Source organism: Arachis hypogaea, chromosome 13 (assembly GCF_003086295.3).
Source record: "Arachis hypogaea cultivar Tifrunner chromosome 13, arahy.Tifrunner.gnm2.J5K5, whole genome shotgun sequence".
NCBI classification, from domain to species: Eukaryota; Viridiplantae; Streptophyta; class Magnoliopsida; order Fabales; family Fabaceae; genus Arachis; species Arachis hypogaea.
In genome coordinates this window covers 718,155-740,624 of record NC_092048.1, presented here as the reverse complement: position 1 = coordinate 740,624, position 22,470 = coordinate 718,155, and the positions used below count along the sequence as shown (strand labels likewise).

The 22,470-nt window shown below is 34.7% G+C and overlaps 2 protein-coding genes across 6 annotated transcripts; one reads left to right on the top strand and one right to left on the bottom strand.

Annotated features, from left to right (window-relative positions):
* Positions 1 to 1,844: 1,844 nt before the first annotated feature.
* Positions 1,845 to 14,696, top strand: LOC112736234 (beta-galactosidase 9). 3 transcript variants are annotated; one of them, XM_025785602.3, is made up of 20 exons: positions 1,845 to 1,941; positions 2,078 to 2,291; positions 3,014 to 3,109; positions 3,223 to 3,335; positions 4,079 to 4,145; positions 4,964 to 5,056; positions 5,654 to 5,797; positions 6,068 to 6,156; positions 6,909 to 7,014; positions 7,571 to 7,658; positions 7,766 to 7,887; positions 9,032 to 9,235; positions 9,607 to 9,839; positions 10,849 to 10,964; positions 11,730 to 11,827; positions 12,058 to 12,168; positions 12,278 to 12,385; positions 13,194 to 13,402; positions 13,525 to 13,873; positions 14,412 to 14,696. In XM_025785602.3, the coding sequence occupies exons 2-20, from the start codon at positions 2,091 to 2,093 to the stop codon at positions 14,553 to 14,555; spliced, it is 2,691 nt and encodes an 896-aa protein (XP_025641387.1). In that variant the 5' UTR covers positions 1,845 to 1,941; positions 2,078 to 2,090; the 3' UTR covers positions 14,556 to 14,696. The 3 variants fall into 3 exon arrangements, with proteins under 3 accessions (XP_025641387.1, XP_072069101.1, XP_072069102.1); XM_072213000.1 differs by having other exon boundaries at positions 1,910 to 1,965; XM_072213001.1 differs by lacking the exon at positions 1,845 to 1,941 and having other exon boundaries at positions 1,969 to 2,291; positions 3,236 to 3,335.
* LOC112736235 (uncharacterized) lies at positions 14,241 to 22,365 on the bottom strand. Of its 3 annotated transcripts, none has more exons than XM_072213004.1 (17): positions 21,945 to 22,331; positions 21,735 to 21,836; positions 21,571 to 21,628; positions 21,039 to 21,220; positions 20,289 to 20,537; positions 19,876 to 19,959; positions 19,720 to 19,767; positions 19,567 to 19,631; positions 18,779 to 18,827; positions 18,383 to 18,641; positions 17,460 to 17,581; positions 16,897 to 16,977; positions 16,688 to 16,762; positions 15,931 to 16,118; positions 15,691 to 15,841; positions 15,150 to 15,457; positions 14,241 to 14,612 (listed from the first exon to the last, which is right to left on the bottom strand). In XM_072213004.1, the coding sequence occupies exons 1-16, from the start codon at positions 22,329 to 22,331 to the stop codon at positions 15,260 to 15,262; spliced, it is 2,298 nt and encodes a 765-aa protein (XP_072069105.1). In that variant the 3' UTR covers positions 14,241 to 14,612; positions 15,150 to 15,259. The 3 variants fall into 3 exon arrangements, with proteins under 3 accessions (XP_072069105.1, XP_072069104.1, XP_072069103.1); XM_072213003.1 differs by having other exon boundaries at positions 21,571 to 21,636; positions 21,945 to 22,041; XM_072213002.1 differs by lacking the exon at positions 14,241 to 14,612 and having other exon boundaries at positions 14,775 to 15,457; positions 21,571 to 21,636; positions 21,945 to 22,365.
* Between the last annotated feature and the right edge of the window lie 105 nt (positions 22,366 to 22,470).

The following is a 22,470-nucleotide window of genomic DNA, read 5'->3' as shown; positions in this document are numbered from 1 at the left end:
GCTTTTATTACTATTTAACTTTTGAGTTTGGATTTTGATAAGATCATATGTATTTGGTTGATGATATTTTATGTAGTGTTTTAAATTTCAAAGATATTTTAAGATTTATATCAGACTATAATTATATTTTAGGATGTGTATTTATAATTTATTTATTATTCTATTCTAAAACGGTTTTTTCAGTTGAACCATCGGTTGAACCGATTAGACCAATGAACCAGTGACTAGAGCAGTTTGATGACCGGTCCAGTTTTCTGAACCTTGATCCAAAGAATTTAAAGGTTGAAGACCGATAGATATATTATGTATAGTGTTCAATCATTAGAGAAAAATATTTTTCTGCAACAAATTTGGGTGTAACACGAAGATATTTAGGTGTATTTTAAGAATTTTTAGGTGTATCTTTATTTTGATAAGTTCTGCATAATTCAAGACTCTTTCTCTTTCTCTTTCTCATCTTCTACTGTTTCTTCTTTTTTTTTTTTAATCATCATCACCATCTTCTTCTTCTTCTTTTCTTATTCATCTTTTTCTTTTTATTTTACCTTCTCAAGTTTCTCCTTGTTTTACTCTCTTAACAAGAATAAAAATAAAAAAAATCAAACAAAGAAGAAGAAGAAACACATAATGCTACAGAATTACTTGGAAGAGGATGAACTTACATTCATTTAACTAAAAGAAAGAAAGAAATAAGGAAAAAAAGAAGAAGAAAAAAACGCAGCATTAGAGAAAATATTTTTCTGTATTTGCAGCAAATTTGGGTGTAACACGAAGATATTTGGGTGTATTTTTATTCTGATAAGTTCTGCATAATTCAAAACTCTTCCTCTTCCTCCTTTTCATCTTCTACTGTTTCTTCTTTTTTTTTATCATCCTCACCATCTTTTTCTTTTTTTCTTATTCATCTTTTCCTTTTTATTTTATCTTTTCAAGTTTTTTTATTGTTTTACTCTCTTAACAAGAATAAAAACAAAAAAATCAAATAAAGAAGAAGAAGAAACACATAATGCTGCAGAATTACTTGGAAAAGGATGAATTTACATTCATTTAACTAAAAGAAAGAAAGAAATAAGGGAAAAAAGAAGAAAAAAAAACGCAGCATTAGAGAAAATATTTTTCTGTATTTGCAGCAAATTTGAGTGTAGCACGAAGATATTTGGGTGTATTTTAAGAATTTTTTAGTGTATTTTTATTCTGATAAGTTCTGCATAATTCAAAAACTCTTCCTCTTCCTTCTCTTCATCTTCTACTGTTTCCTCTTCCTTGTCTTCTTATTTCGTTTTCTTATAATATTTCTTGGGAGAAAAAATCAAACAAAGAAGAAAAAAATACATAATGTTACAAAATCAATAGAAAGAAGAGGAGGAAAAAATGCAGCAACAACAACAGTAATAAAAAATAACGATAAAGATGAAACATGCGAAGAAAAAGAAAGAGAAGAAGAAGAAGGAAGATGAGGAGGAAAAGGAAGAACGTGAAGAAGAAGAAGTATCTTCCAATGGTGAGTGAGAGCGCGCTTTGGAAACGGTTGAGTGACGTGCATGTTATCACGCTCCAGTAGGTGGATGTAGTTTTTGTTAGATTTGGCCCAACTTGTAAGACTTGTAAGCCAAAAAGACTTGTATGTGTAGCATAACTCCATATTATATAATGTGATATTATTAAAAATAACTATTATTTTTGTTAATTGTATAAATAATTATTTAAAAAGACAAATATAATTATACAATTATATAAAATATTTGATACAATCAAAATAAAATTTTAATTTTATATAAAATTAATATTTAAAATTATTAAATAATCTAATAAATTTAGCTAAATTATGGTCCTTAATCATCACTTTTACGCAGGAACTGTAATCTTTATTTTATATTTAGTTATTTACAGCGGCTTTGCCACGCACGCAAACTGGGAAGGATGCCGTGGACGATACCTTAGGTTCTGTTTCCTTCTTTGTACTGAGTTGTGTACTACTCACTCACTACTCGCTACTCATTACTCAGTCTCTATTTGCTGCTTCTTTTATTCATTTCTGCCTTATCTTTTTCTTTCTTTATCTCTCCCCGGTTGGTAGTGGCCTTCGCACAATGAAGAACAAGAAGATGCAGACGTCGAATTCTACAATCGTAATTGTGCTGTTTGCGTGTTTCTGCTTCGTAACGGTCACGGAGGCAGAAGAATACTTCAAGCCCTTCAATGTCAGCTACGATCACAGGGCTCTCATTATCGACGGCCACCGTCGCATCCTCATCTCTGCCGGAATTCACTACCCTCGCGCCACTCCCGAGGTCTTTTTCTTCTCTATGTTTTTTTGTTTGACTCAGCAATCATGCACGTTCTTCTTGTGCTTCAACCACCACCATAGATAACATGCAGCTAAACGTTTTTCTTATATGGCCTCATGATCAGAGGATTTTCTGTGTTAGTGTTGGATGATCATGACCTTGTTAAGGATACAGGATCATGATTATGCCGAATTTTCAAGTAAAGTCAACACATAAAACTCGCACTATTACTCTCACTCGAGTTAATGTCTGCTACTGGAAATTGAAGCTGTGTTCGAAAAAAGGGGAAAAGAACGGTTATTGTAGAGTAGAACCTGATAATTATAGCAGTGTTAATTGTTTTGATCCAGCAATCTTTATATGTCACTGTTATTGAGTGAGATAGTTATAGAGTTAGATATAATTTACTGATAAGTTTTTAGAGGAATTAATTAACTCTCTCAGGTCTACTAAGGGTGTATGTTATATAAACTAGTGAGGCCCAAGTTCCTTGAATGATATGATTCATTTTAGTAATACATTACTCCTTCTCTGTTTTCTCTCTATTCTCTTTTATGCTTCTTGATACAACCCTAATAGTCACAAATGGAGCAGTAGGTAATAGCCTAATACTCATTAGGTTCATAGGTTGAATAGGATATGAAAGAGTATTATATAATATAACTTGTAATGTTGACTTTTGAAAATGGATTTTCTGTCTCATGCATTTGGCATACTGTTTGCAGATGTGGCCTGATCTGATTGCAAAGAGCAAGGAAGGCGGGGCAGACGTAATTGAAACTTATGTTTTCTGGAATGGGCATGAACCAGCGAGAGGACAGGTGAAAAATTATGTTTGTCCAGGATATTATGGAGGGTAACCTTGCCTTGGTTTTAATTATTCTATTTAGCAATATCAAGTTATTCTCTATTTCATGTGTTTGCACTCATGCAGTATAATTTTGAAGGGAGATATGATCTTGTGAAGTTTGCAAAACTTGTTGCATCCAAGGGACTCTATTTCTTTTTGCGTATAGGACCTTATGCTTGTGCTGAGTGGAACTTTGGGTATCACCCTTTTTACTCTTTTTAATCTTGCAGTTTCTTGTTTAAGTTTCTACTGCTTCATATTTCCTTTATTTATTTATTTACAAAATAAGAGTGAAACAACTTGATGAAGACAACTTGCATACTATAATGTCATCTGAATGCATTTGTTGCATGATTTTCAGTTAAGCATGTTTTATTTAGTTACTGTGTTAGTTCATGTTGTTTTCTAGGATTGTTTCATCGATGTTTCCACTCATGTAATAGTTTATAATTTGCATAGCAAAGAATGTCAACTTAATAGTTTTTTTTTTTTTTTGGTTGATTGATAATTTTGAATTGAGAACGTAGTAAACCTTTTGGTTCTACATTGTTAGCTAATTTTTTTCTGTAGAGAAGTGTTGATACTATAGAACCATTGGGGGGGAGAGGGGTTTTGGTGCGGGGGAGGGGGGAGGGGGGATTGGGTATTCATACAAGATTATTTTGGTCATAATTATGCATCAAAGTTGAACAATAATTACATTGCATCGGACACAGTGGATTCTGCGAAGTCAGGGAGTAATTTCGGCCTTGTGCATAGAAATGTGTGCTAGCTTTTGACAAACATGTCAATATTACTGGAAGTCAGATAGAAGTATAAACTTTGTGCAGTAGATGCTATCCATTGGTTACCTGTTAATATTGATATACTTACTTTTCTATTGAAAAATTAGATAAAAACTTTGACAACGTCTTCCTTGGTTCATGTGCTATGTTTTCAGGGGTTTTCCTGTGTGGTTGCGTGATATCCCTGGTATTGTATTTAGAACAGACAATGAACCTTTCAAGGTAGAAGGCTATACCATGCTTTCTTTTATGTTTGTTTTTCTTTGCAGATCTGTGGCAGTTTTTTGCTTCTTTTGTATTTGATATTATTCTATGTATTCTTCCACTTTATTCACTGTTCTCAGATTTTGACTATCACATGACAAGTGCATGTGTCTCTGTTCAGCACAATTGTATATGCACTAGTATGAGTATCTCTTGCAATCTCTCCATCACTTTTTATGTTAGATTCAAGATACCTAAACTGCATTGACTTATGATGCTATAATCCCCAATGTTCATTTTGCTAATGATATCTTGCTTCCACACAAACATGCATACTGTGCAATCAATTTTACCTCTGTTTAATTGGAAATGTGATTTCAAAGCTTCCCTTTACAAATCTATTTTAGTGCATCGCTCTTTCTAAACTCTTCCACTAGGTATGTGTTTTCCCAAAAAAAAAAAAAAAAAAAGATAGCGTCTTAGAAGTGATAAAATAACAAATTAAGAGCAACCGTTAGTACATTGTATAGGTAAAATTTCTTTGTTTTCAATCAAGTTAGAAGAAATATAAAATAGTTTTGTACATAGTCATTTATCTGTCATAATTTCAACGACCGTTGTTGTTTAATACTCAACTAATATTTCCAAAACAAAGCCTAAATTTTAACCCGAGTCATTTTATCAGCCACACAATACTACTGCAATAATGTATGTAAAATTGCCCTTGTTAGCACATAATTACATAGTAATTGCTATTGGACCTGTAAATAATCGCTTTAACCATGGCATTCATGATTTCTTTTCTTTTCTTTCTTTTTGTTACAATCATTATTTAGGTGGAGATGGAGCGGTTTGTTTCTAAGGTGGTGAACATAATGAGAGACGAAAAGCTGTTTTCTTGGCAAGGAGGTCCTATAATTTTGTTGCAGGTAGGAATTGAGTATGGACTGTGGAGTTTGGCCTTTATATGCATAATTGGTTTTATTTTCATATTTTACGGGATATTGATAGCCATGATGCTGATCTATCCAGATTAGGCAGTAAACTTTTTCTTTTCCATATTCTCGTTGTACATTGGTAAGTCTTATTTTTCGCGGGAGTGGTCTGCATTTACCGGATTATGGATATTTCACATATCTGAATTTTTCTCTTCTAATTTCTTACATTACTCTCCCTTGGAATCACCTACATAGATGACATGCTATATATGCGACATGCTGTATGATTGGTAAAGGTTGGGGATTGTTTCTACATCTTTGATGTATCCATATAAACTGTATATTTGATTTAACATGCTGGCTATAGTTATATTTTTCAGTTTTGTATTCTGATTATTAAATCAAGTTACAACTGAATTAGTTTTCAAGCTCATGAACAGACACCTAATTTTTGTTAGATATTTGGCAATGTGCTCCCTTTTTTTTAATATTATATATCTTATCTTGGTATTGCCACATGCAAGTGAAAATTTGATGCTTCCCTTGTAGAATGTGAAGTTTAACAAGGAATCAACTGTTTTTTGTCAGATTGAGAATGAATATGGGAACATTGAAGGCTCCTTTGGCAAGGCAGGTAAAGAGTATACTAAATGGGCAGCTGGAATGGCTCTAAGTCTTGGTGCTGGTGTTCCTTGGGTCATGTGCAAGCAAACTGATGCTCCATATGATATTGTAAGTTAAATACCTTCCATTATTGAAAACAATTGTGATAGCTGTTTAGGTATACTTTATGCAAGCTGCTTATGTTCAGGTCAGTCTTAACTGATCATGGAAAATAATGAAAAGGAAATTTACGTAAAATGTTTCCAGTTAAGTATATAATTAACCTACTGGATGGTACTGTGTTTCTCATTGTAGACATCCTTTCCAAAAATCCTTTTCTGTAATGTTTCTGTTGATTATTCTTTTTTGCATTCATAGATTGTGTATTGTTGTCCACAGATTGATACATGCAACGCATACTATTGTGATGGGTTCAAACCTAACTCTCCTCACAAACCAATTATGTGGACAGAGAACTGGGATGGATGGTATGATCACATCCTTCAGGGGTTACCTATTATCAGACTGTTATACTGGCTTTAGCAGCCACCAATGTAGCATATCAGAGGATAGCATGATAGCTATAGGATGCTCATACAGGCAGCATTAGTCGCGTCTCTTCAAGTGCTTCAATATTGAAGTTACCTTCCGTTTTGTTTTTTAGATTTTGAAACAAACCAAAAAGATATGGCTCCCTTCAACCTTGTCAATTAATTGCTTTACTGGATTGGAACTATGTGATGTTTCCAATAACCAGTGGCTCAATGTTGTCTGCCTCACTGTTGGCAGCAACTCATAGAGTAGTACTCTCTTCTCTTGCTCATTTCCTGCTTCAAGATTGACATTTGCTAATCTCTATGTGGTTATCTGTATGATGTACCTCCGAGTGCATACTCACTCTATACATCCGGCTTGCTCTGTTACAAATAGGTGCATCTTTCTTTTGTATTGTCCCCTACTTTTATCTTGTTATCTAAATAGGCTTAGGAACTATGTTTTTGTTTCTTACTAAAAGGCTACTTTGTGATTCACCAAGCCACATTAGCATCTGATTGGATGGCTGGTAGATGCCATGTTGAGCTGTAAACTACTCTGTCTTTATTTATTTATGATGCAAAATTTTTCATTTTGGTTCTCTCTGCATGTTTGTGTGTAGATAATAAGAGAAGGTTAAAGAACTAATTTAGTCATTTTTGACATCTTAATTATGAATATATTGATTCATTTGACTGAATTGTAGGTATACTCAATGGGGTGAAAGATTGCCCCATAGACCTGTTGAAGACCTTGCATTTGCTGTTGCACGGTTTTTCCAGCGTGGAGGAAGCTTTCAGAACTACTATATGGTAAATTTATAGTAAATGAAATTTATAGTTAGATAAAAGTTCACTTTTGGCTTATTTACTGCTCTAATATAATGGCTACCTAACTTTTATTCTTTTCTTTGAGGCATGCTTTGGCTGTTCTATTTTCATCTTTTCTCTTTTTTGTTCATTTATTCTGAATGAAGCTGTAGTAATGTGCGAAAGAACATTACCAATTTGCAAGGGCAGATGCAAACACAGCTGTTGACCTGCTGTCTTGAAACTGAAAATACAAATTTTTAAAGTGTATCATAGTTTGAGATCTGGTAATCTGTGTAGTTATCATCATTGAAGCTCCTTTATCACAGATGCTTTCAGCGCCTTTTTTTTCTTTTATATAATATATATTATCCTTTCTTGGTTCCGTTTACTTATTTTTATATGGTAATTTATTACCTTTTTTATTTTTTTTTAGTGGAACTTAAGATATATTTATGATGAACCTAATATTTCATATATCATTTAATTTGATAATATATTTTGGTTTTTATGGTATTTATTTGTAACCAGCATCTTGACCAGCCTCTTTTGTTTACAGTTTTTTGGTGGAACAAATTTTGGTCGCACTGCAGGGGGACCCCTGCAAATTACAAGTTACGATTATGATGCTCCAATTGATGAGTATGGTATGTAGAATGATAACAATAAACTTTGTTCTTTCAGATGGCATCTAGGGATTTATACATCTGTTGAGATAGTTGATGACAATCAGTTAATAAACCTACTTGTCTAGGTCTGCTTAGTGAGCCAAAATGGGGTCACTTGAAAGATTTACATGCTGCTTTAAAGCTTTGTGAGCCTGCTTTGGTGGCAGCTGATTCACCAACATACATAAAATTGGGCCCAAAGCAAGAGGTTTGAGCCAAGCCTTAAATAGCTTATTTTAATAGAATTTCAAGCACTATGTTGATTAATTAAATAATTTGTTGGCAGTCACTGTATCAGGTGAAGGATTGCTGAAAGTTCTTAACTCTTATTTTGAAACATACATTTCACCTTTGAATGGGATTTCATCCTTAGCAAAGTTTGGGATATGGTTACCTTCTTCTTTCTGTGTCATATTGCGAATGGTCTTCTATTTTTGTGTGTATTCCGAAGATATGCAGAGAAATTTGCATTCTTTGTTGAATGGCTCAATCCAGTTAAGTACCAGATGGGATTGACTACATGGATCAAATGACGCCATTGGGCTCTATCATGTATCATGTTTACAGAGAGACCGTTTACATGTATATCTCATTTGACCACCTCATAGATGGTCTTCCTTGGTCTTCCTCTGCCTTTCACCCCTTGTCCATTTTCCATCTCATCCACCTTCCTAACTGAGTGCTCTGTTGGTCTTCTTCTCACATGTCCAAACCACCTGAGACGCGATTCTACCATCTTTTTCATAATAGGTGCTACTCCAACTCTCTCTCTTATATCTTCGTTCCTTATTCTATCCATTCGCGTATGACCACTCATCCGTCTCAACATCTTCATCTCTGCCACACTTAACTTATATTCGTGCTCCCCTTTGGCCGCCCAACACTCTATACCATAAAGCATAGCCAGTCTAATAGCAGTGCGATAGAATTTACCTTTAAGTTTTAAAGACACTTTTTTGCCACATATAAAACCGGACGTACTCCGCCATTTTGACCAATCTACTTTGATCCTATAATTTACATGTTCAATCTCTCATTATCCTGTATGATGCACCTAAGATACTTAAAATTTTTAACTTTTCGTAGAATGTTCTCTCCAATCTTCATCTCTATATTAGGGTTTTCACTTCGGCCGCCGAACTTACATTCTTTTTTGCAAAAGAAAAAGAGAAAAGCTACTGTTATCATTTACAAATTTAAGTTTTGTGCTAACACAGACATTCACGATGAACTTAGTACCTTATGTTAGCTAATCCCCACATAGTGAGATAAGGCTTGGTTTTTCATATTGTTGTATGGAAAATTGTGCAGTGCTTTTATTTTACTGAATTACGTTCTCTTACCAATTTCAGGCACATGTGTACCAATTAGATGTTCGCCCTAAATTAGTGAACTTGTCTCTTTCTGGATTTTCTAGTATATGCTCAGCATTTCTTGCCAACATTGACGAAAAGAAAACAGCTACTGTGACCTTCCAAGGTCGAACATATACTCTACCACCATGGTCTGTGAGTATTTTACCAGATTGCAGGAATACAGTTTACAATACTGCCAAGGTATGCTTTATGCATTGGAATACTTTTTAGGCATAAAAAAAGTTGGCATGATATCATCTTCTGTCTTTATCTGAATGTTGGTTTACTTATAGATCTTTCCAGAATTTGATACCCAAGATCTACATATTAGTCACTTGAAACTTAAAATTGATAATTAAACTACTTTTCTAAGTATTTTTATAACTAAAATAATTTTCTACCTGAAAGTATTTTTCACTTGGTTGTTTGCATTGTACCTGCTTAAATTCCTCGTAATCTCAAGTAGTAAATTTTTTCAAAGTATACATGTTTTAAGATGCCAATTAAACTTATTATAGCTGCGTTTATATTATATCAGGTTGTCTAACAATTTCATATTTAAATTTGCACAGATTGGAGCACAAACTTCAGTCAAATTGTTAGACTTTGATTTGCCACTTGTCTCAAGTCTTTTCCCATCCCAGAAATTGATCAATCAAGATGGCATTTTCCGCAGCTCAAGTTCTTGGGTGACTGCAAAAGAGCCAATTCGTGTTTGGAGTAACAGCAGTTTCACTGTACAAGGTATATTGGAGCATTTAAATGTAACAAAGGATCAATCTGATTATCTTTGGTATTCAACCAGGTAAATATGCATATCCCTAAATATTCTGCATTCGTATCATATGCTTTTAGAAAGGAAATTATGTGGCTTGTTTTACTGTCGTAGTAGCATGCATGCTTTACTAGTTACCCATTTTAATTTAGGTAAAATTTTCATTAGGTGTCAAGACTCAAGAACCAACTTCCCCAGTTTTGGAGAAGGACTGTATTGTCCGATAAACATTGGGGACTGTTTTGTGTATTTTGAAATCTAGGAGACTAAGATGTCCGATTTTAAAAACCTCGGAGACTGATTTGGGTAATTGCTGTTTTATATTTAACATGCTCACGAAGTAAACTTTTGCCTTTGAAACATGGGTAGTATACAAGCATACTCCTCCTTGGCTCTTTCAACTTAGATTAAACTCCTTACAATTTTTTTCTGTCAGTTTTCCTTTTAACTAGTTGTTTATTTTGTTCTATGTTTTATTCGTTATTATTTTGTTGTTTAGGTAATGAAGGATTCTATCAACCCCCACCCCAACAAACAAAAGAAATTATCTAACCAAGTGTGCTAACAGGGATGTGTATCTGACCCCATTATGAGTATGGGGATAGGGATGGAGAATATATTTCCTGCTCAAGAATGACCTATAAAAACTTAGTAACCTCAGTGTCACTCACCCAAAACATAGAGCCACTATGCATCTAAACCTCTACATTATTTTAATTATATATATTTTTTAGATGGGGGAATTCTTGAGGCATCGTAACAACTGGTGACTAATTGCAATCCTTATCTCTAACAAGATCAAAAGAGTAGAAGAAATTGTGAGAGAGAATAAGACACCCTCCATGCCAAAATACATAAAGGATACGAGCTAAAAAGCTGCTAGCTTCTTGCTTTATATATCTGCTATAATTTTACCCAGAAAGTACCAAACTCTAAATTCTACAATATGCAATGAATCTTTTGGTAATAAACATCCGCCCCCCCAAAAAAAAACAGATTTATCTGATGGTTTCTAATCATCTGTCTATACACAATGCAGAATATATGTTTCAGATAGCGACATCTTGTTTTGGAAGGAAAATGATGTTACTCCAAAACTTACTATAGATGGCATCCGTGACATACTGCGTGTATTTATCAATGGCCAGCTTATAGGTAATGATATTGTACAGTCAAATGGATGCTATATTTATTTGTAGATGGCATCTTTCTTTTTTGTATATTTCCTAAAATAATGCTCATAATTCTGTAGTTGACCCAGCAATTCTTAACATTTGCATTATCGGCTATTCGGCTAATCATCTCCAAGTTGTCATCCAAGAAAATAAAACTCATGATCTATGATTGTGTCTAACAGTTTCTAACCATTGGGAGGAATATATCATATGAAATCCTGGTTGGTTTTGGGCTCATCATGTACCTATGCGGCTTTTTATCTTTAGTAATTAATACTAGTTAGTGAAAATACGAGGATAATTTTACTCAAACTGAAAAGCCAATATTATATTAGGAAAAAAACAATCTGGCTGGAGGTTTAGGCTAGCACAATGATATGCAGGTTAGTACCAGTGATCATCCAGCTTTTGTTAACAGTTTCAATCTAGGTGCAGATGATGAGGATAATGTCTTTCTTGATTACTGCACTAAACATCTTCCTAGTTGGAATGATTTCTTCTCTATTTTTCTGGTCTTACTCTTTGCTTCTTTTCCCCCTTTTGTTTTCATCCCATATACCGATGCCATTTTTATTCAGGCTCTGTTCATGCCAAATGTCCATGCTAGTTCGCTGATCCTACATCTAGCTGAATTCTCTTTGTTTCCTTGAATAGAAATGTGGTGTTTGCAACTGTTAGGCTTTATAATTTAATCATGATATTGCGTTTATATTCTTACATAGCTCCATGTCTTTTCCAAGTAAAGGTAACACTGTTGGTCATTGGATCAAGGTGGTCCAGACAGTTCAATTTGCTCCAGGATACAATGATTTAACACTGTTATCTCAGACAGTGGGCTTACAGGTGAAAGTCCTACCATGGATAGTACCAGAATATTAAATTATTTTAAAATCATTGAGTGTGTGTAAGTAGGTATCAATTGACAGTTTAAGAATTGAATACACATTCATTAACAATTAAACATATATATTTTTTATTTATTTTTTATTTTGAACCGTTCAATTGATAGTAATATAAATGAGGGAGAGGAATAATGATTGCTGACTTACTTCACTTATGACACACTGTTGCAGAATTACGGTGCCTTCCTTGAGAAAGATGGTGGAGGGATTAGAGGTACAATCAAGCTCACGGGATTCGAAAATGGAGATATAGATCTTTCAAAATCATTTTGGACCTACCAGGTATGCATATAAATCTTTGAGAACCTTACTTGTTGATAAGGCATTATAACTGTGCTCCTATCGGAAAATACTATTAGTAACTACTGTTTATTCTCATTTTCTCTACCAGGTTGGACTTCAGGGTGAGTTTCTAGAATTTTACAGTGAAGAGAATGATAATGCAGAATGGGTTGAATTAAGTCCTGAGGCCCTTCCATCCATATTTACATGGTACAAGGTACTAGTTAGAGGGCTATCGAACTGAGATATCTATGAGAGTTGTATAATAAAATATGACACACAGAAAATAAATTATAATTTTATTTTATTGATTTTATTTCATTAGTAATATAAATCCATTCATGAGCCCACACATAATAGCTTTAAGCTTCTAAGTTAGTCATCATCATGGCATCGAAACCTTTGCACAAGTTTGATCCTTAATACAAGTTTTCCAAATAAAGTAGAATTTAGGCACAATGAGAAATAAGCCTGCACATTTTCTACAAGAGCTACTTAAGGGGGTCTTTCAAAATAATTAAATTATTTTTAAGTCTTCTCATAACAATCTAAATGTTGTATCTACACACCGCATCACACAAGATTCCATTTTTTGGAATTTCGTGAGTTTTGCATAGATTTTTTTTATGTCTTATACTGAAATTCTTTCTTTTCGGGGGTTTAAACAAGGATTGAATCCGAGGCCTTTTGGTCATAGAATTCTAACATCATATCATAAAACTACTTGTTCTAAAAGGTTAAATTGATAGGTAGCGTCGTAGCGATATATAAATAGGTAGAGTTGGTCCATAAATTCACACTGATCAGAAGCAAGGATTGGACTTTTGATCATTGGCTAAGGCAGACCAAAATAAATGTCAAGAACAATCTTCCCAAAAAGCTTAGACTATAAAGTGACTAGACAAAAGAATGGTTTGCCAGTACATTATCATTATTGTTGTGTACTTTCTGCTGATGTCTAACACATTTAAACCTTGAATAATGAATGTAGATCCTGACCTCACATGCATCTTTTATTGATGCAGACATATTTTGATGTCCCTGATGGCACAAATCCAATTGCTCTTGACCTGCAAAGCATGGGGAAAGGTCAGGTTTGGGTGAATGGCAATCATATTGGACGATACTGGACATGGGTCTCCCCTAAAGATGGATGTGAACAATTTTGTGATTATCGTGGAGCATACAGTTCGGACAAGTGTACAACTAATTGTGGAAAACCTACTCAAACCTTGTATATCTTCCAATGATTTGCACCTTTAAATCCATTATTGTACTATCATGTGAATATATGTATATATAGGTATCGAAAAGAAACTTTTGAGATCTATTTAACTGTTATTGATCAATCTCCAGGTACCATGTGCCACGGTCATGGCTGAGAGCATCAAACAATTTACTTGTCATTTTGGAGGAAACAGGTGGAAATCCATTTGCGATTTCTGTTAAGTTGCATTCGGCCAGGACAATATGTGCTCAAGTGTCAGAATCGCACTATCCACCGTTGCAGAAATTGGTGAATGTAGATGTCATTGGTCAAGAAGTTTCCGTAGATAATATGATTCCTGAAATGCATTTATGGTGCCAAGATGGACAGATAATTTCCTCCATAACTTTTGCTGGTTTTGGAACACCTGAAGGTAGTTGTCAGAATTTTTCTCAAGGGCAATGCCATGCACCTAGTTCAATGTCCACGGTATCCAAGGTAAACTCTCCAGCAAGTTGCTTTTTACTTGAGTGCCTATGAATTAGTTTCCTGAATGAAATAAAAGCTACACAAGCTTTCGGTTGTGAATTTGAATTAGAAATCACGTGAATAAAATTGAAGGGGCAGGAGGCTATCTTACGAAATAATTACCCTGTTGAAGTTTTACTGTTGCCAGTGGATGTATATTTAATTATTTATATAAGAAGAAAATTGGTGAAAGCTTTTTTGGTGTATGGGAGGTGCTGCTGCTCGGCTTGTGTATACTCGTGCAGTTTTACATCTCATTTGATGCAGGCTTACAGTTTTTTCATGAATGATATCTTCTCCGATTCACCAAAGAAATGGAAAAGAGAATGGAAAGAAATTATATGGGAGAATGCAAAGATTATAAATCTCCTCTAGTAATCCGATATTACGGGTGGCTGTATTATCATAATTTATGCTATATCAAACATAATTAGTTGCATGGTTCACACAAACTTAATGTACAAATTTTCACGCTTAGGTTTCTAAATATATTTTTCGTGGTATACAGGCTTGCCAAGGGAAAAGTAGCTGTTCAATCAAAATATCGAGCAGTGTGTTCGGAGGTGACCCATGTGAAGGTGTTGTCAAAACATTGGCTGTGGAGGCAAGGTGCACATCACCGTCAAGTGATGGCTTCGTAAGCAGCGTTTAGAATCTGTTGGGTGTGTGAAACAGGCGGACATGAACAAACCACCCTTGATTGTATTCACTATACAATTGTATAAATACTATCATTATGTTATGATTTATATAGTACAATATATGAAAAAAGCAGCAGCAAATAAACTCTTAATTTTGTACGTAGTTATTTACCATCCTTTATGCATGCAGCAAGATAGTCTGTTCTGATATACTGACTTAACATCCTGTGTGCCACAACAAGCTTGAACTATTTCCAGTTTTAAAGAAGGATTGCAGAAGCAGAATTATAGATACACAGAAAAAAAGAAGTCCCAAAATATGCTATTCTTAGGGAGAACCCACCACTATAATATTCATTTTCAAAAAAATATGAAGATGCCCAAAGTAGGGATCAAGCACAACAGAACTTTTACCAACCAATGACTCTCTATTCTTATAGATCATATTAATCAGCAACTTTGATCCCATTCTATCACTTCAAAATTCTGATACATTCTGATTGTTGTGTAATTTTATAAGCAATTTATACATCTTCTAACACAAGTATCTCATTGACGAGTACAAGACAACCCAATCCAAAGATCAAAGACTTGATATTACTCACATGATCATTTTGGCATGGCAAAATAGTTTCCTTTCGGAAGCAAGCCCTCACAGCCATAAAGATCGCAGAGTGCATTGCTCATAGAGACAAGCTGGAAAGGATGCTGGTCTTCACTTCAAACGTCTGATCTTCTTTGTCGCATTAATAATGTTTTGGCCAATCTCTGGATGTTTAAACTTGAATAATTTATCAAGTTTAAGGGAAGCTTCGGGAAAGGAACTATCCTCAATACATGATTCTGATTTGAGTGCAAAATGGACCTCATTGACATCCTCATCAAGTTGGAGGCAAAAGAGGTGGCCGAAAACCTATATAAAGACAGAAGAACCAAAAAACATAAATAAAAATGGAGATATCAGTCTATAAACCAACCAAAAAATGGAGACATCACTTTAAAAAGCATACTAAACAGAGTGTCAAAAAAAAAATGTTAACACAATGCTGTCACTGCATGAGGCATATGTGACAAATTAAACAAAGATACAAAGCTAGAGGAGAAAGCACACTCCAAACCAATATGGATGCTAATATTTACTTTCACCTTTTTCATTTTCAAGCGAACCATGTCTTTTATGGTTTGGGACCGGGAGACCAAATTGACAACAAAGAGACCTTGATCTGAGAGTTTATCCCTTACAGTCTCTAAAAAAGACTCCTCAACAAAATCTGGAGCAGGGCATGCCATTGCAGAGCTGCACACAATATGCAATGGATAAGTAGTTGTTCAATCATAGACGACAGTGTCTATATCAACAATAACTATATTCCGAAAAATAATCACCTTGGATCTGAAGAGTCAACATCAACAATAATTATATCAACTTTCCTTGCCCCTACACTTGCATGAGACCTTGAACTCCCGTTGGAAGGGGACTCAATACATTCAGAACCAGTGCCATTTTCTTGAATCTGACCTGCTGCAGAACTGGTAAAATCTCTGACAAATTGGACTCCATCAGCTACATGCACCTGGAACCCAGCATAATGGGATTTAATGTATTTTTAACCACCATTCCCAAGATTGACTCATAAAAAATCTTAATTATGTTGTGATATAGACTTCAGTCAGTCATCATGACATCAGCCCCCCACCAATCTTTTACTTTATCAGCTATTACCACATTTTTGTCACTCTTGGCTTGTTCAAAATCAAATATCTAAACCTAGTGTAAAAAACAGCACCCAACAAAATACAAGGATCAAAATATCTAATTAGAACAGTTGAAGGCATATGATTCAAAGCAGGGACAGAAAAATCTTCAATTCAAAACATTAACTATTTCATGCAGATAATTCCTTCTATGAAAATCAGCAATCTCACTTTACTTCTTTGCTTCCAGCTGGAGTTAGATTTATGTTACAGGCCCTCCCGATATTTTCTTCTTTTGTCCTCCCAATTTTGACTGTATCTTAGCTAAGGTCGCTTCTCAATTCTTTAAAGAAACAGTTCCAAATGGTTCATAACTTCAAGTTTGGTTCATAATTTCAAGTTTCAACGGAAGCCTGAGAAGAGAGAGATGCATATGTATGTTACCTACCTTTAGGCGGTTATCCTCTACAAAACCGAAGTAGTCCTTTGCAATATCTAAAATTGCGGGGTCTAACTCCACTGCCTGTAGATATAAATAAATATCAAGAGAATATGATATTACATAAAATCATAAGAGTAAACCATCTTGCATACAAGCAAGCACTGGGTCTGAACTCTAATTTATTTTCTCAGTTAATTACTAGGGAAAAAAATTACCTCCATTTCCAAAAAGGGGATACATCCATGAAGAAACATAGGAAGTAAACCTGCTCCAAGACCTATTATTACTGCTTTAACCTGAGATATAGAATTTGCATATATCAGCAATAATGGACATTGAACAGTAATGGAAAGCTTTATATCACCGAATGCCAAACACAAAAAGAAGAAAGATTTGGCATTTACTTAGCATTACCTTCAAAAGAATTTTGTGACTGTATTAGTTATTAGGCATAACTGATCATACAAAAATCTCGAAAAGCCAAACATCAATGCACCTCATAAATGTAAATCTAATAGTAAAATAGATTCTTTCAGGTTTCAACCATCATACTAGAGATTTGACACCCAATACAAATTATCAATGATATGTTAAGAATTTTTTAATGTTTTATGATTTGATTATTTAAAGGAATTGAAAATATAAATGAAAATGAAAAGAAAAGGATGAGGAAAATAAAGAATTCTTGGTTAAATATATTTCAAGATTGCAAAAAAAATCTACAACTTTCGAGTTCCCTTCTTGTAATACAACAGAGACTAAAATTGGAAATACGAACCATTTTTCCACTTGATGTCACGCTTTCCATATAAGAAGATATTAGCATGAATCCTGAAATAATCCCTGTATGATAGGAACTAGCTGCATAGCCATGATAAACTGCAAACTGGTTCCTTGCTTCTACACAATCAGTTAAAATAGTATGTTAACACGGGATTAAAGTGATAAATAACAGAAGATATTAGACAATTTCATTTGAACAAACAGAATGATTTAAAATTGTATAATCAGCTCTCTTATTATAGGAAGTAGGTACAAAACAGTTCTATGAAAATTCAACCATGTTTGGAAAGTCCCTAAAGAGACTTATTTTGGTAAAAAAATTGTTATAAAGTTTTCAACATGTTTGGCTGAGTTTCTTGAAAGTGATTAAAAGCTTATTAAAAAAAAAGAAAAATAAAAGAAAAAGAGAAGCTATTTTTTGAGGGGGAAAAAAGCATAAGCTAATATCTGGGTTTTTTTTTCTGAAAAATCTTTTTACACACAGATTATTGTGCTTTTGCCTAATTGACTCAAATATTATATATAGATAATCATTCTATATCCTTTTTGTAATTTTATCACATAAAACAACTTTTTCGTACAATCCAAACAAAATAAATTATCTCAAACCCAATTTTCAGCACATGTATCAACACGTAAATTGATTATATAAATAGGCTATTATTGAAATAATTATAATTTTACAGCTTTGCCAAACACACCCTAAAGGCTAAAATGGGAGATAATTATCATTGCAAATCATCTTTTGAACTAGAAAATACTTTAACAGAAAGGCCAATAATGAATACAACATGATAGTTTGAACGCACTACAGCATGATTTGACAAATTAGTTGCAGATCATGTAAGGGAGTTGCATCAGCAACGATGTATTGAACTGTGATTTAAAACATATGGGAGACAAATAGGAAATATTTACCACTACTCTGTCTCCGAGATCCACTTTTCCTAGATTTAGAAGATGAGTTGGTTTTCTTCCTCCCTGACTCACTAACCAATTTGGTAGATGAATTTTCATCTTTTACTAGAGCTTCAGATTGCACCAGATTTGCAGCTCTCTCAAAAACAAGGCGACGAAACACCAACTCTCTAGATGGAAAAATATTACTGACTTCACTGTCAACATTTTCATAAACTACATCTTCAACAACAATTGATCCAGTTAACGAAGATGAGACCTACAAAACACATCATTATTGATAATATTATAAGAGTATGACGGGCATTTCAAATCAAGTAAACCATTACAATAATGTAAACCAATGTAGAAAGTGGAAATCACAACTTCAATAACATAATGTACGCTGTTACTAACCTGATGAACGATGCTTCGTTCCTTGATACCCTCACTTGCCATCATGAAGCTGTAGAGATATATGTTCAAGAATTTATGAGAAAAGGTTTGACTCATCAAGTATATAACGATGAGCTACACATCATTAAAAAATAGCTTAGCCAATACTAATAACAAACAAACACTGCCCTGGATAGTAAGAGAGCCAGCAGTACCAACATTACTGTACCAACCCTGTATATAATGATATTAGAAATTATTTGCTTACTTCATGCATATTATATTCAAAAGTTACATTATGGCTTCCTCCCCTCTAAGTGTAGGAATTACATGGAAGATGAAAACTGAACACAAATCCTTTGTTAACGGAAACTTTATGTGAAGATTTAATCAGAATTTCTCAAAACCTGAATGGCGATATGGCATTTTAGGTTTTTTTTTTTTTTTTTTTGAATAAAAAAATCATAATCACAGTAGACCATAATTAATCATCTTATGTTGCAATGGAATCTCTGTAGCAGAACAAGGTATACCCTTGCCTCTAAACTTCCAAGTAATAGTGTGAACATTTGTTACAGCATATGTGGCTGATTAGAATACAAGATATAAACTGCGTTCTAAAAGTTTCCCTGACTTTTGCATTTATATACCCCAGAAGCACAACTTATTTGCTGTCGTTCAGCAAAATATCATGCTTAAATATTTGGGAATACATACATTAACACCTCAATAGAATATAGTGGTTACTTAAATAAATGGGCCAAAACCAAGGGAGATACAAATAAAGGAATTGGGTATAAGTTACATACGGTATTTGTGCTCCATTCTCATTTTCTGCAGGTGCCAACTGTTTAACCAACGGAGACAAATCTTTCTGGAAAGGAATAACAAGCCAATGTTAGTAAAAAGAATTACAGTTAACTCATTAGAATGGCATGTTCCATGAAGAATAAGATGTCTACCTGAATCTCATCCATGCTGGCCTTTATATGGCTGGTATCCAACAAAACCTGTAGTTTCAAGATTGCATAGCAGCTTCAGTTATGAAATTATCTTCAAAACAATCAAGAATGGAAAAACATTGTAAATGTGATGTTAGTTTGCTAATAATATAATACCATTATGAGACGAGCTGCTTTTGAGCTTCTGACTACCATCCACTGTCCTTCTTCAGAAAAGAAAAGCCATTCACGAGAACGTGTCTGAAATTTCACATTCAGTTATGAAATGCAAGCAGAATAACTGCCTGATGTAGTAGAGCAGTTGGATAAATTGCACGCATTTATTTATATGTCTGTCTGTAGCATCAAATATTTTGTAATTAGCACAATTCTTTCTCATGACAATACCTTCACATTCATTAAGTTGTCAATACAACTTGTACATTAATCTGAAGTGAAGATGACAAATCCAGTGGAAATCGTAAAAAAATATGAGCTAATATTAATATGGTAAGAAAATTTTATTCTTGATATGAAATCAGGTGGAACTACAACACATAAAACAGGAAGGGAAATCTGCTCACACACACCTTAGGCACAATGAAAACCCCACAGTGATAGGTAAATGAGTCAAAGTGTTCCTCAGCATCAAGAACTACAGCATGATAGGTAAAAATAGAGCACCCTTGTCCACCCAAAGTTAGCTGAAATCGTCGACCTGGGGAAAGCTTTGTCAGTTCCCCTTGCAGATCTTCCGGAGAGTATAATATATGAGAGCTACTGGTGTATTTTTCACGAAGTTGATTTTCATTTTCTAGAGCTTCATGGAGTCCAGAAGCCTTGCACAAATGAGAAGGCATAGTGTAAACACCAGAAATTAACAGATGTAAAATACACGATCTAATATAAATATATTAAACATTTTTTTAAGAACATGCATATATTATAAATTAATTAGTTATCTAACTGAAAAACAATCTTAGGAGCTGTCCCTAATTTCATTCTGTTTACTCATCCCTTCTCCTACTTGAATTAGGAATTGGACTCTTCCTATATTAGTTGGCTTGGCTTGTAATAATAGTACCAATGTACCATACCAGTTCTTGACCTAATTACTTCAACCCTGTAGTATCCATAGTCACTTTCTCTCTTTCCTCCTTCCTGATCCAAATCCTACAACTTCAACTACCAGATAGCTATCCTATGCAATCATTACAATTAAAGGTCAAGCTACAGCATAATCTAGTGCATCTAACAAATGCTGCATTAACCATCTATGAATCCTCATTAAAAAAAGCATCCACACCAACGAAACACCAGAATTAGGCCATGCATCTTACCTGTTTTGAACTACAATGAAGAGTTGAATCCTGAAGTAACGATGTAATCTGATGCACTGAAGTAGACAGCTCTTTCTCCACAACAACTATGAATGTTTGAAGGCTAGATTTATTAGAAGACTTCATAGGTATGGAATCAACACTCATTTTCCATCCAAGGCGGAACTTCGAAAAGAGTAGACCTGAAAAGGCCTGAATTAGTTTCCTCCAAGACCACCAGGTCAATTTCTTCCCTAAAGATATAAAAAATTATAAATGAAGTTAAAATGCAAAACAAGGTCCAGAAGATCATTTCTTTCACAGTTCACAGTAACAAAGCTCCTTGTCCAAGTTCACTACAAAGAATCCAAAATGAAATTAGAGCCGAAATAGCTTCTGCATCAACATGTTTCTTTTTATATGAGATTTGCATTATGCAGAAAAGAAAAGGAAAACACACACAAAAGGAACTATTATCATAGTCACCTTTGTCAACCAAATATTCTAACTATCATAATAAACAAATGGAGTAACAAAAACTGCAGAAACATACCAAGTACATGAGATTCAGCCAAGGTAAGGCACAAAAATTTCCCCCCTGGTTCAAAACTCTCTTTACCTGGAAATACGAATCAGTACAAGTTCACATGACCAATTAATTAGTCTATATTATTCTTCACAATAATAACTAGAATAGATCAAAGAAATCATAGAAACCTCTGAGAGATACTGATTTCCCAACTTAGGGCCAAGCTCTGGCTCCATCAAAGCATCTAATCCACCTTTATCAATAACTGCATCAAAACTTTCGTCTTCAAGCTGCATACCAGCATTTAAAAAAAATGAAAACCACGCAGGAATCAGATAACTCAAAACCCGAAGGGCTGCTTCAGCTTTGAACTCGAAAAGCGAGCAGTTGACACGCACCTGCATGTTGGTCATGTCCATGACGCGCCACCGCATATGAGGGCGGAGGCGGACGTTGCGGCGGAGCATGTCGGAGATGACGACCTTGGAGAAGTCAATGTTGGTGAGTCCAGTGTATCCGGCGTCATAGAGGTGCTCAGAGAGTCGGGAGTTCCCGCAACCGGGGATAAGCAGCTGAGGAGCGGCGTCGCCGCCGTCAGCATTCGGCGGGAGGTGGGAGAGGAGCGGGTCTCGGAGGTAGGGCCACTCAGCGTACCACTCGAAAGGGTCGTTGGTGCCTCGAATAGTGAAGAACTTGTCCCAATTTTCTTTACTAGTGAAGTCACCTAGGGTTTCTAGAAGATCCTCTGTTGCTGCTGCACCGCTCTTCTTCAACTTCGATCCCATTTTCTTCTTCTTCTTCCTTTTTTTTCCCTGCCTCAAACTGGGGTTTTAGCAGGGTATACTCAACAGTTATCAGAGAGACAGCTTTGCCGTTTTACTTGTCTGAGCAGGATTTCTTTTATGAAATTACTTTTCAACCCCT

Excerpts from the sequence above, each read along its gene's own strand:
- LOC112736234 (XM_025785602.3), top strand. The coding sequence starts at position 2,091 with ATGAAGAACAAGAAGATGCAGACGTCGAATTCTACAATCGTAATTGTG. Across the intron at positions 2,292-3,013 it reads ACCCTCGCGCCACTCCCGAG|ATGTGGCCTGATCTGATTGC; the intron begins GTCTTTTTCTTC and ends TACTGTTTGCAG. Across the intron at positions 9,840-10,848 it reads TATCTTTGGTATTCAACCAG|AATATATGTTTCAGATAGCG; the intron begins GTAAATATGCAT and ends TACACAATGCAG.
- LOC112736235 (XM_072213004.1), bottom strand. The coding sequence starts at position 22,331 with ATGGGATCGAAGTTGAAGAAGAGCGGTGCAGCAGCAACAGAGGATCTT. Across the intron at positions 18,828-19,566 it reads GAGAATGGAGCACAAATACC|CTTCATGATGGCAAGTGAGG; the intron begins GTATGTAACTTA and ends ATATCTCTACAG. Across the intron at positions 15,458-15,690 it reads TTCGCTTGAAAATGAAAAAG|GTTTTCGGCCACCTCTTTTG; the intron begins GTGAAAGTAAAT and ends GTCTTTATATAG.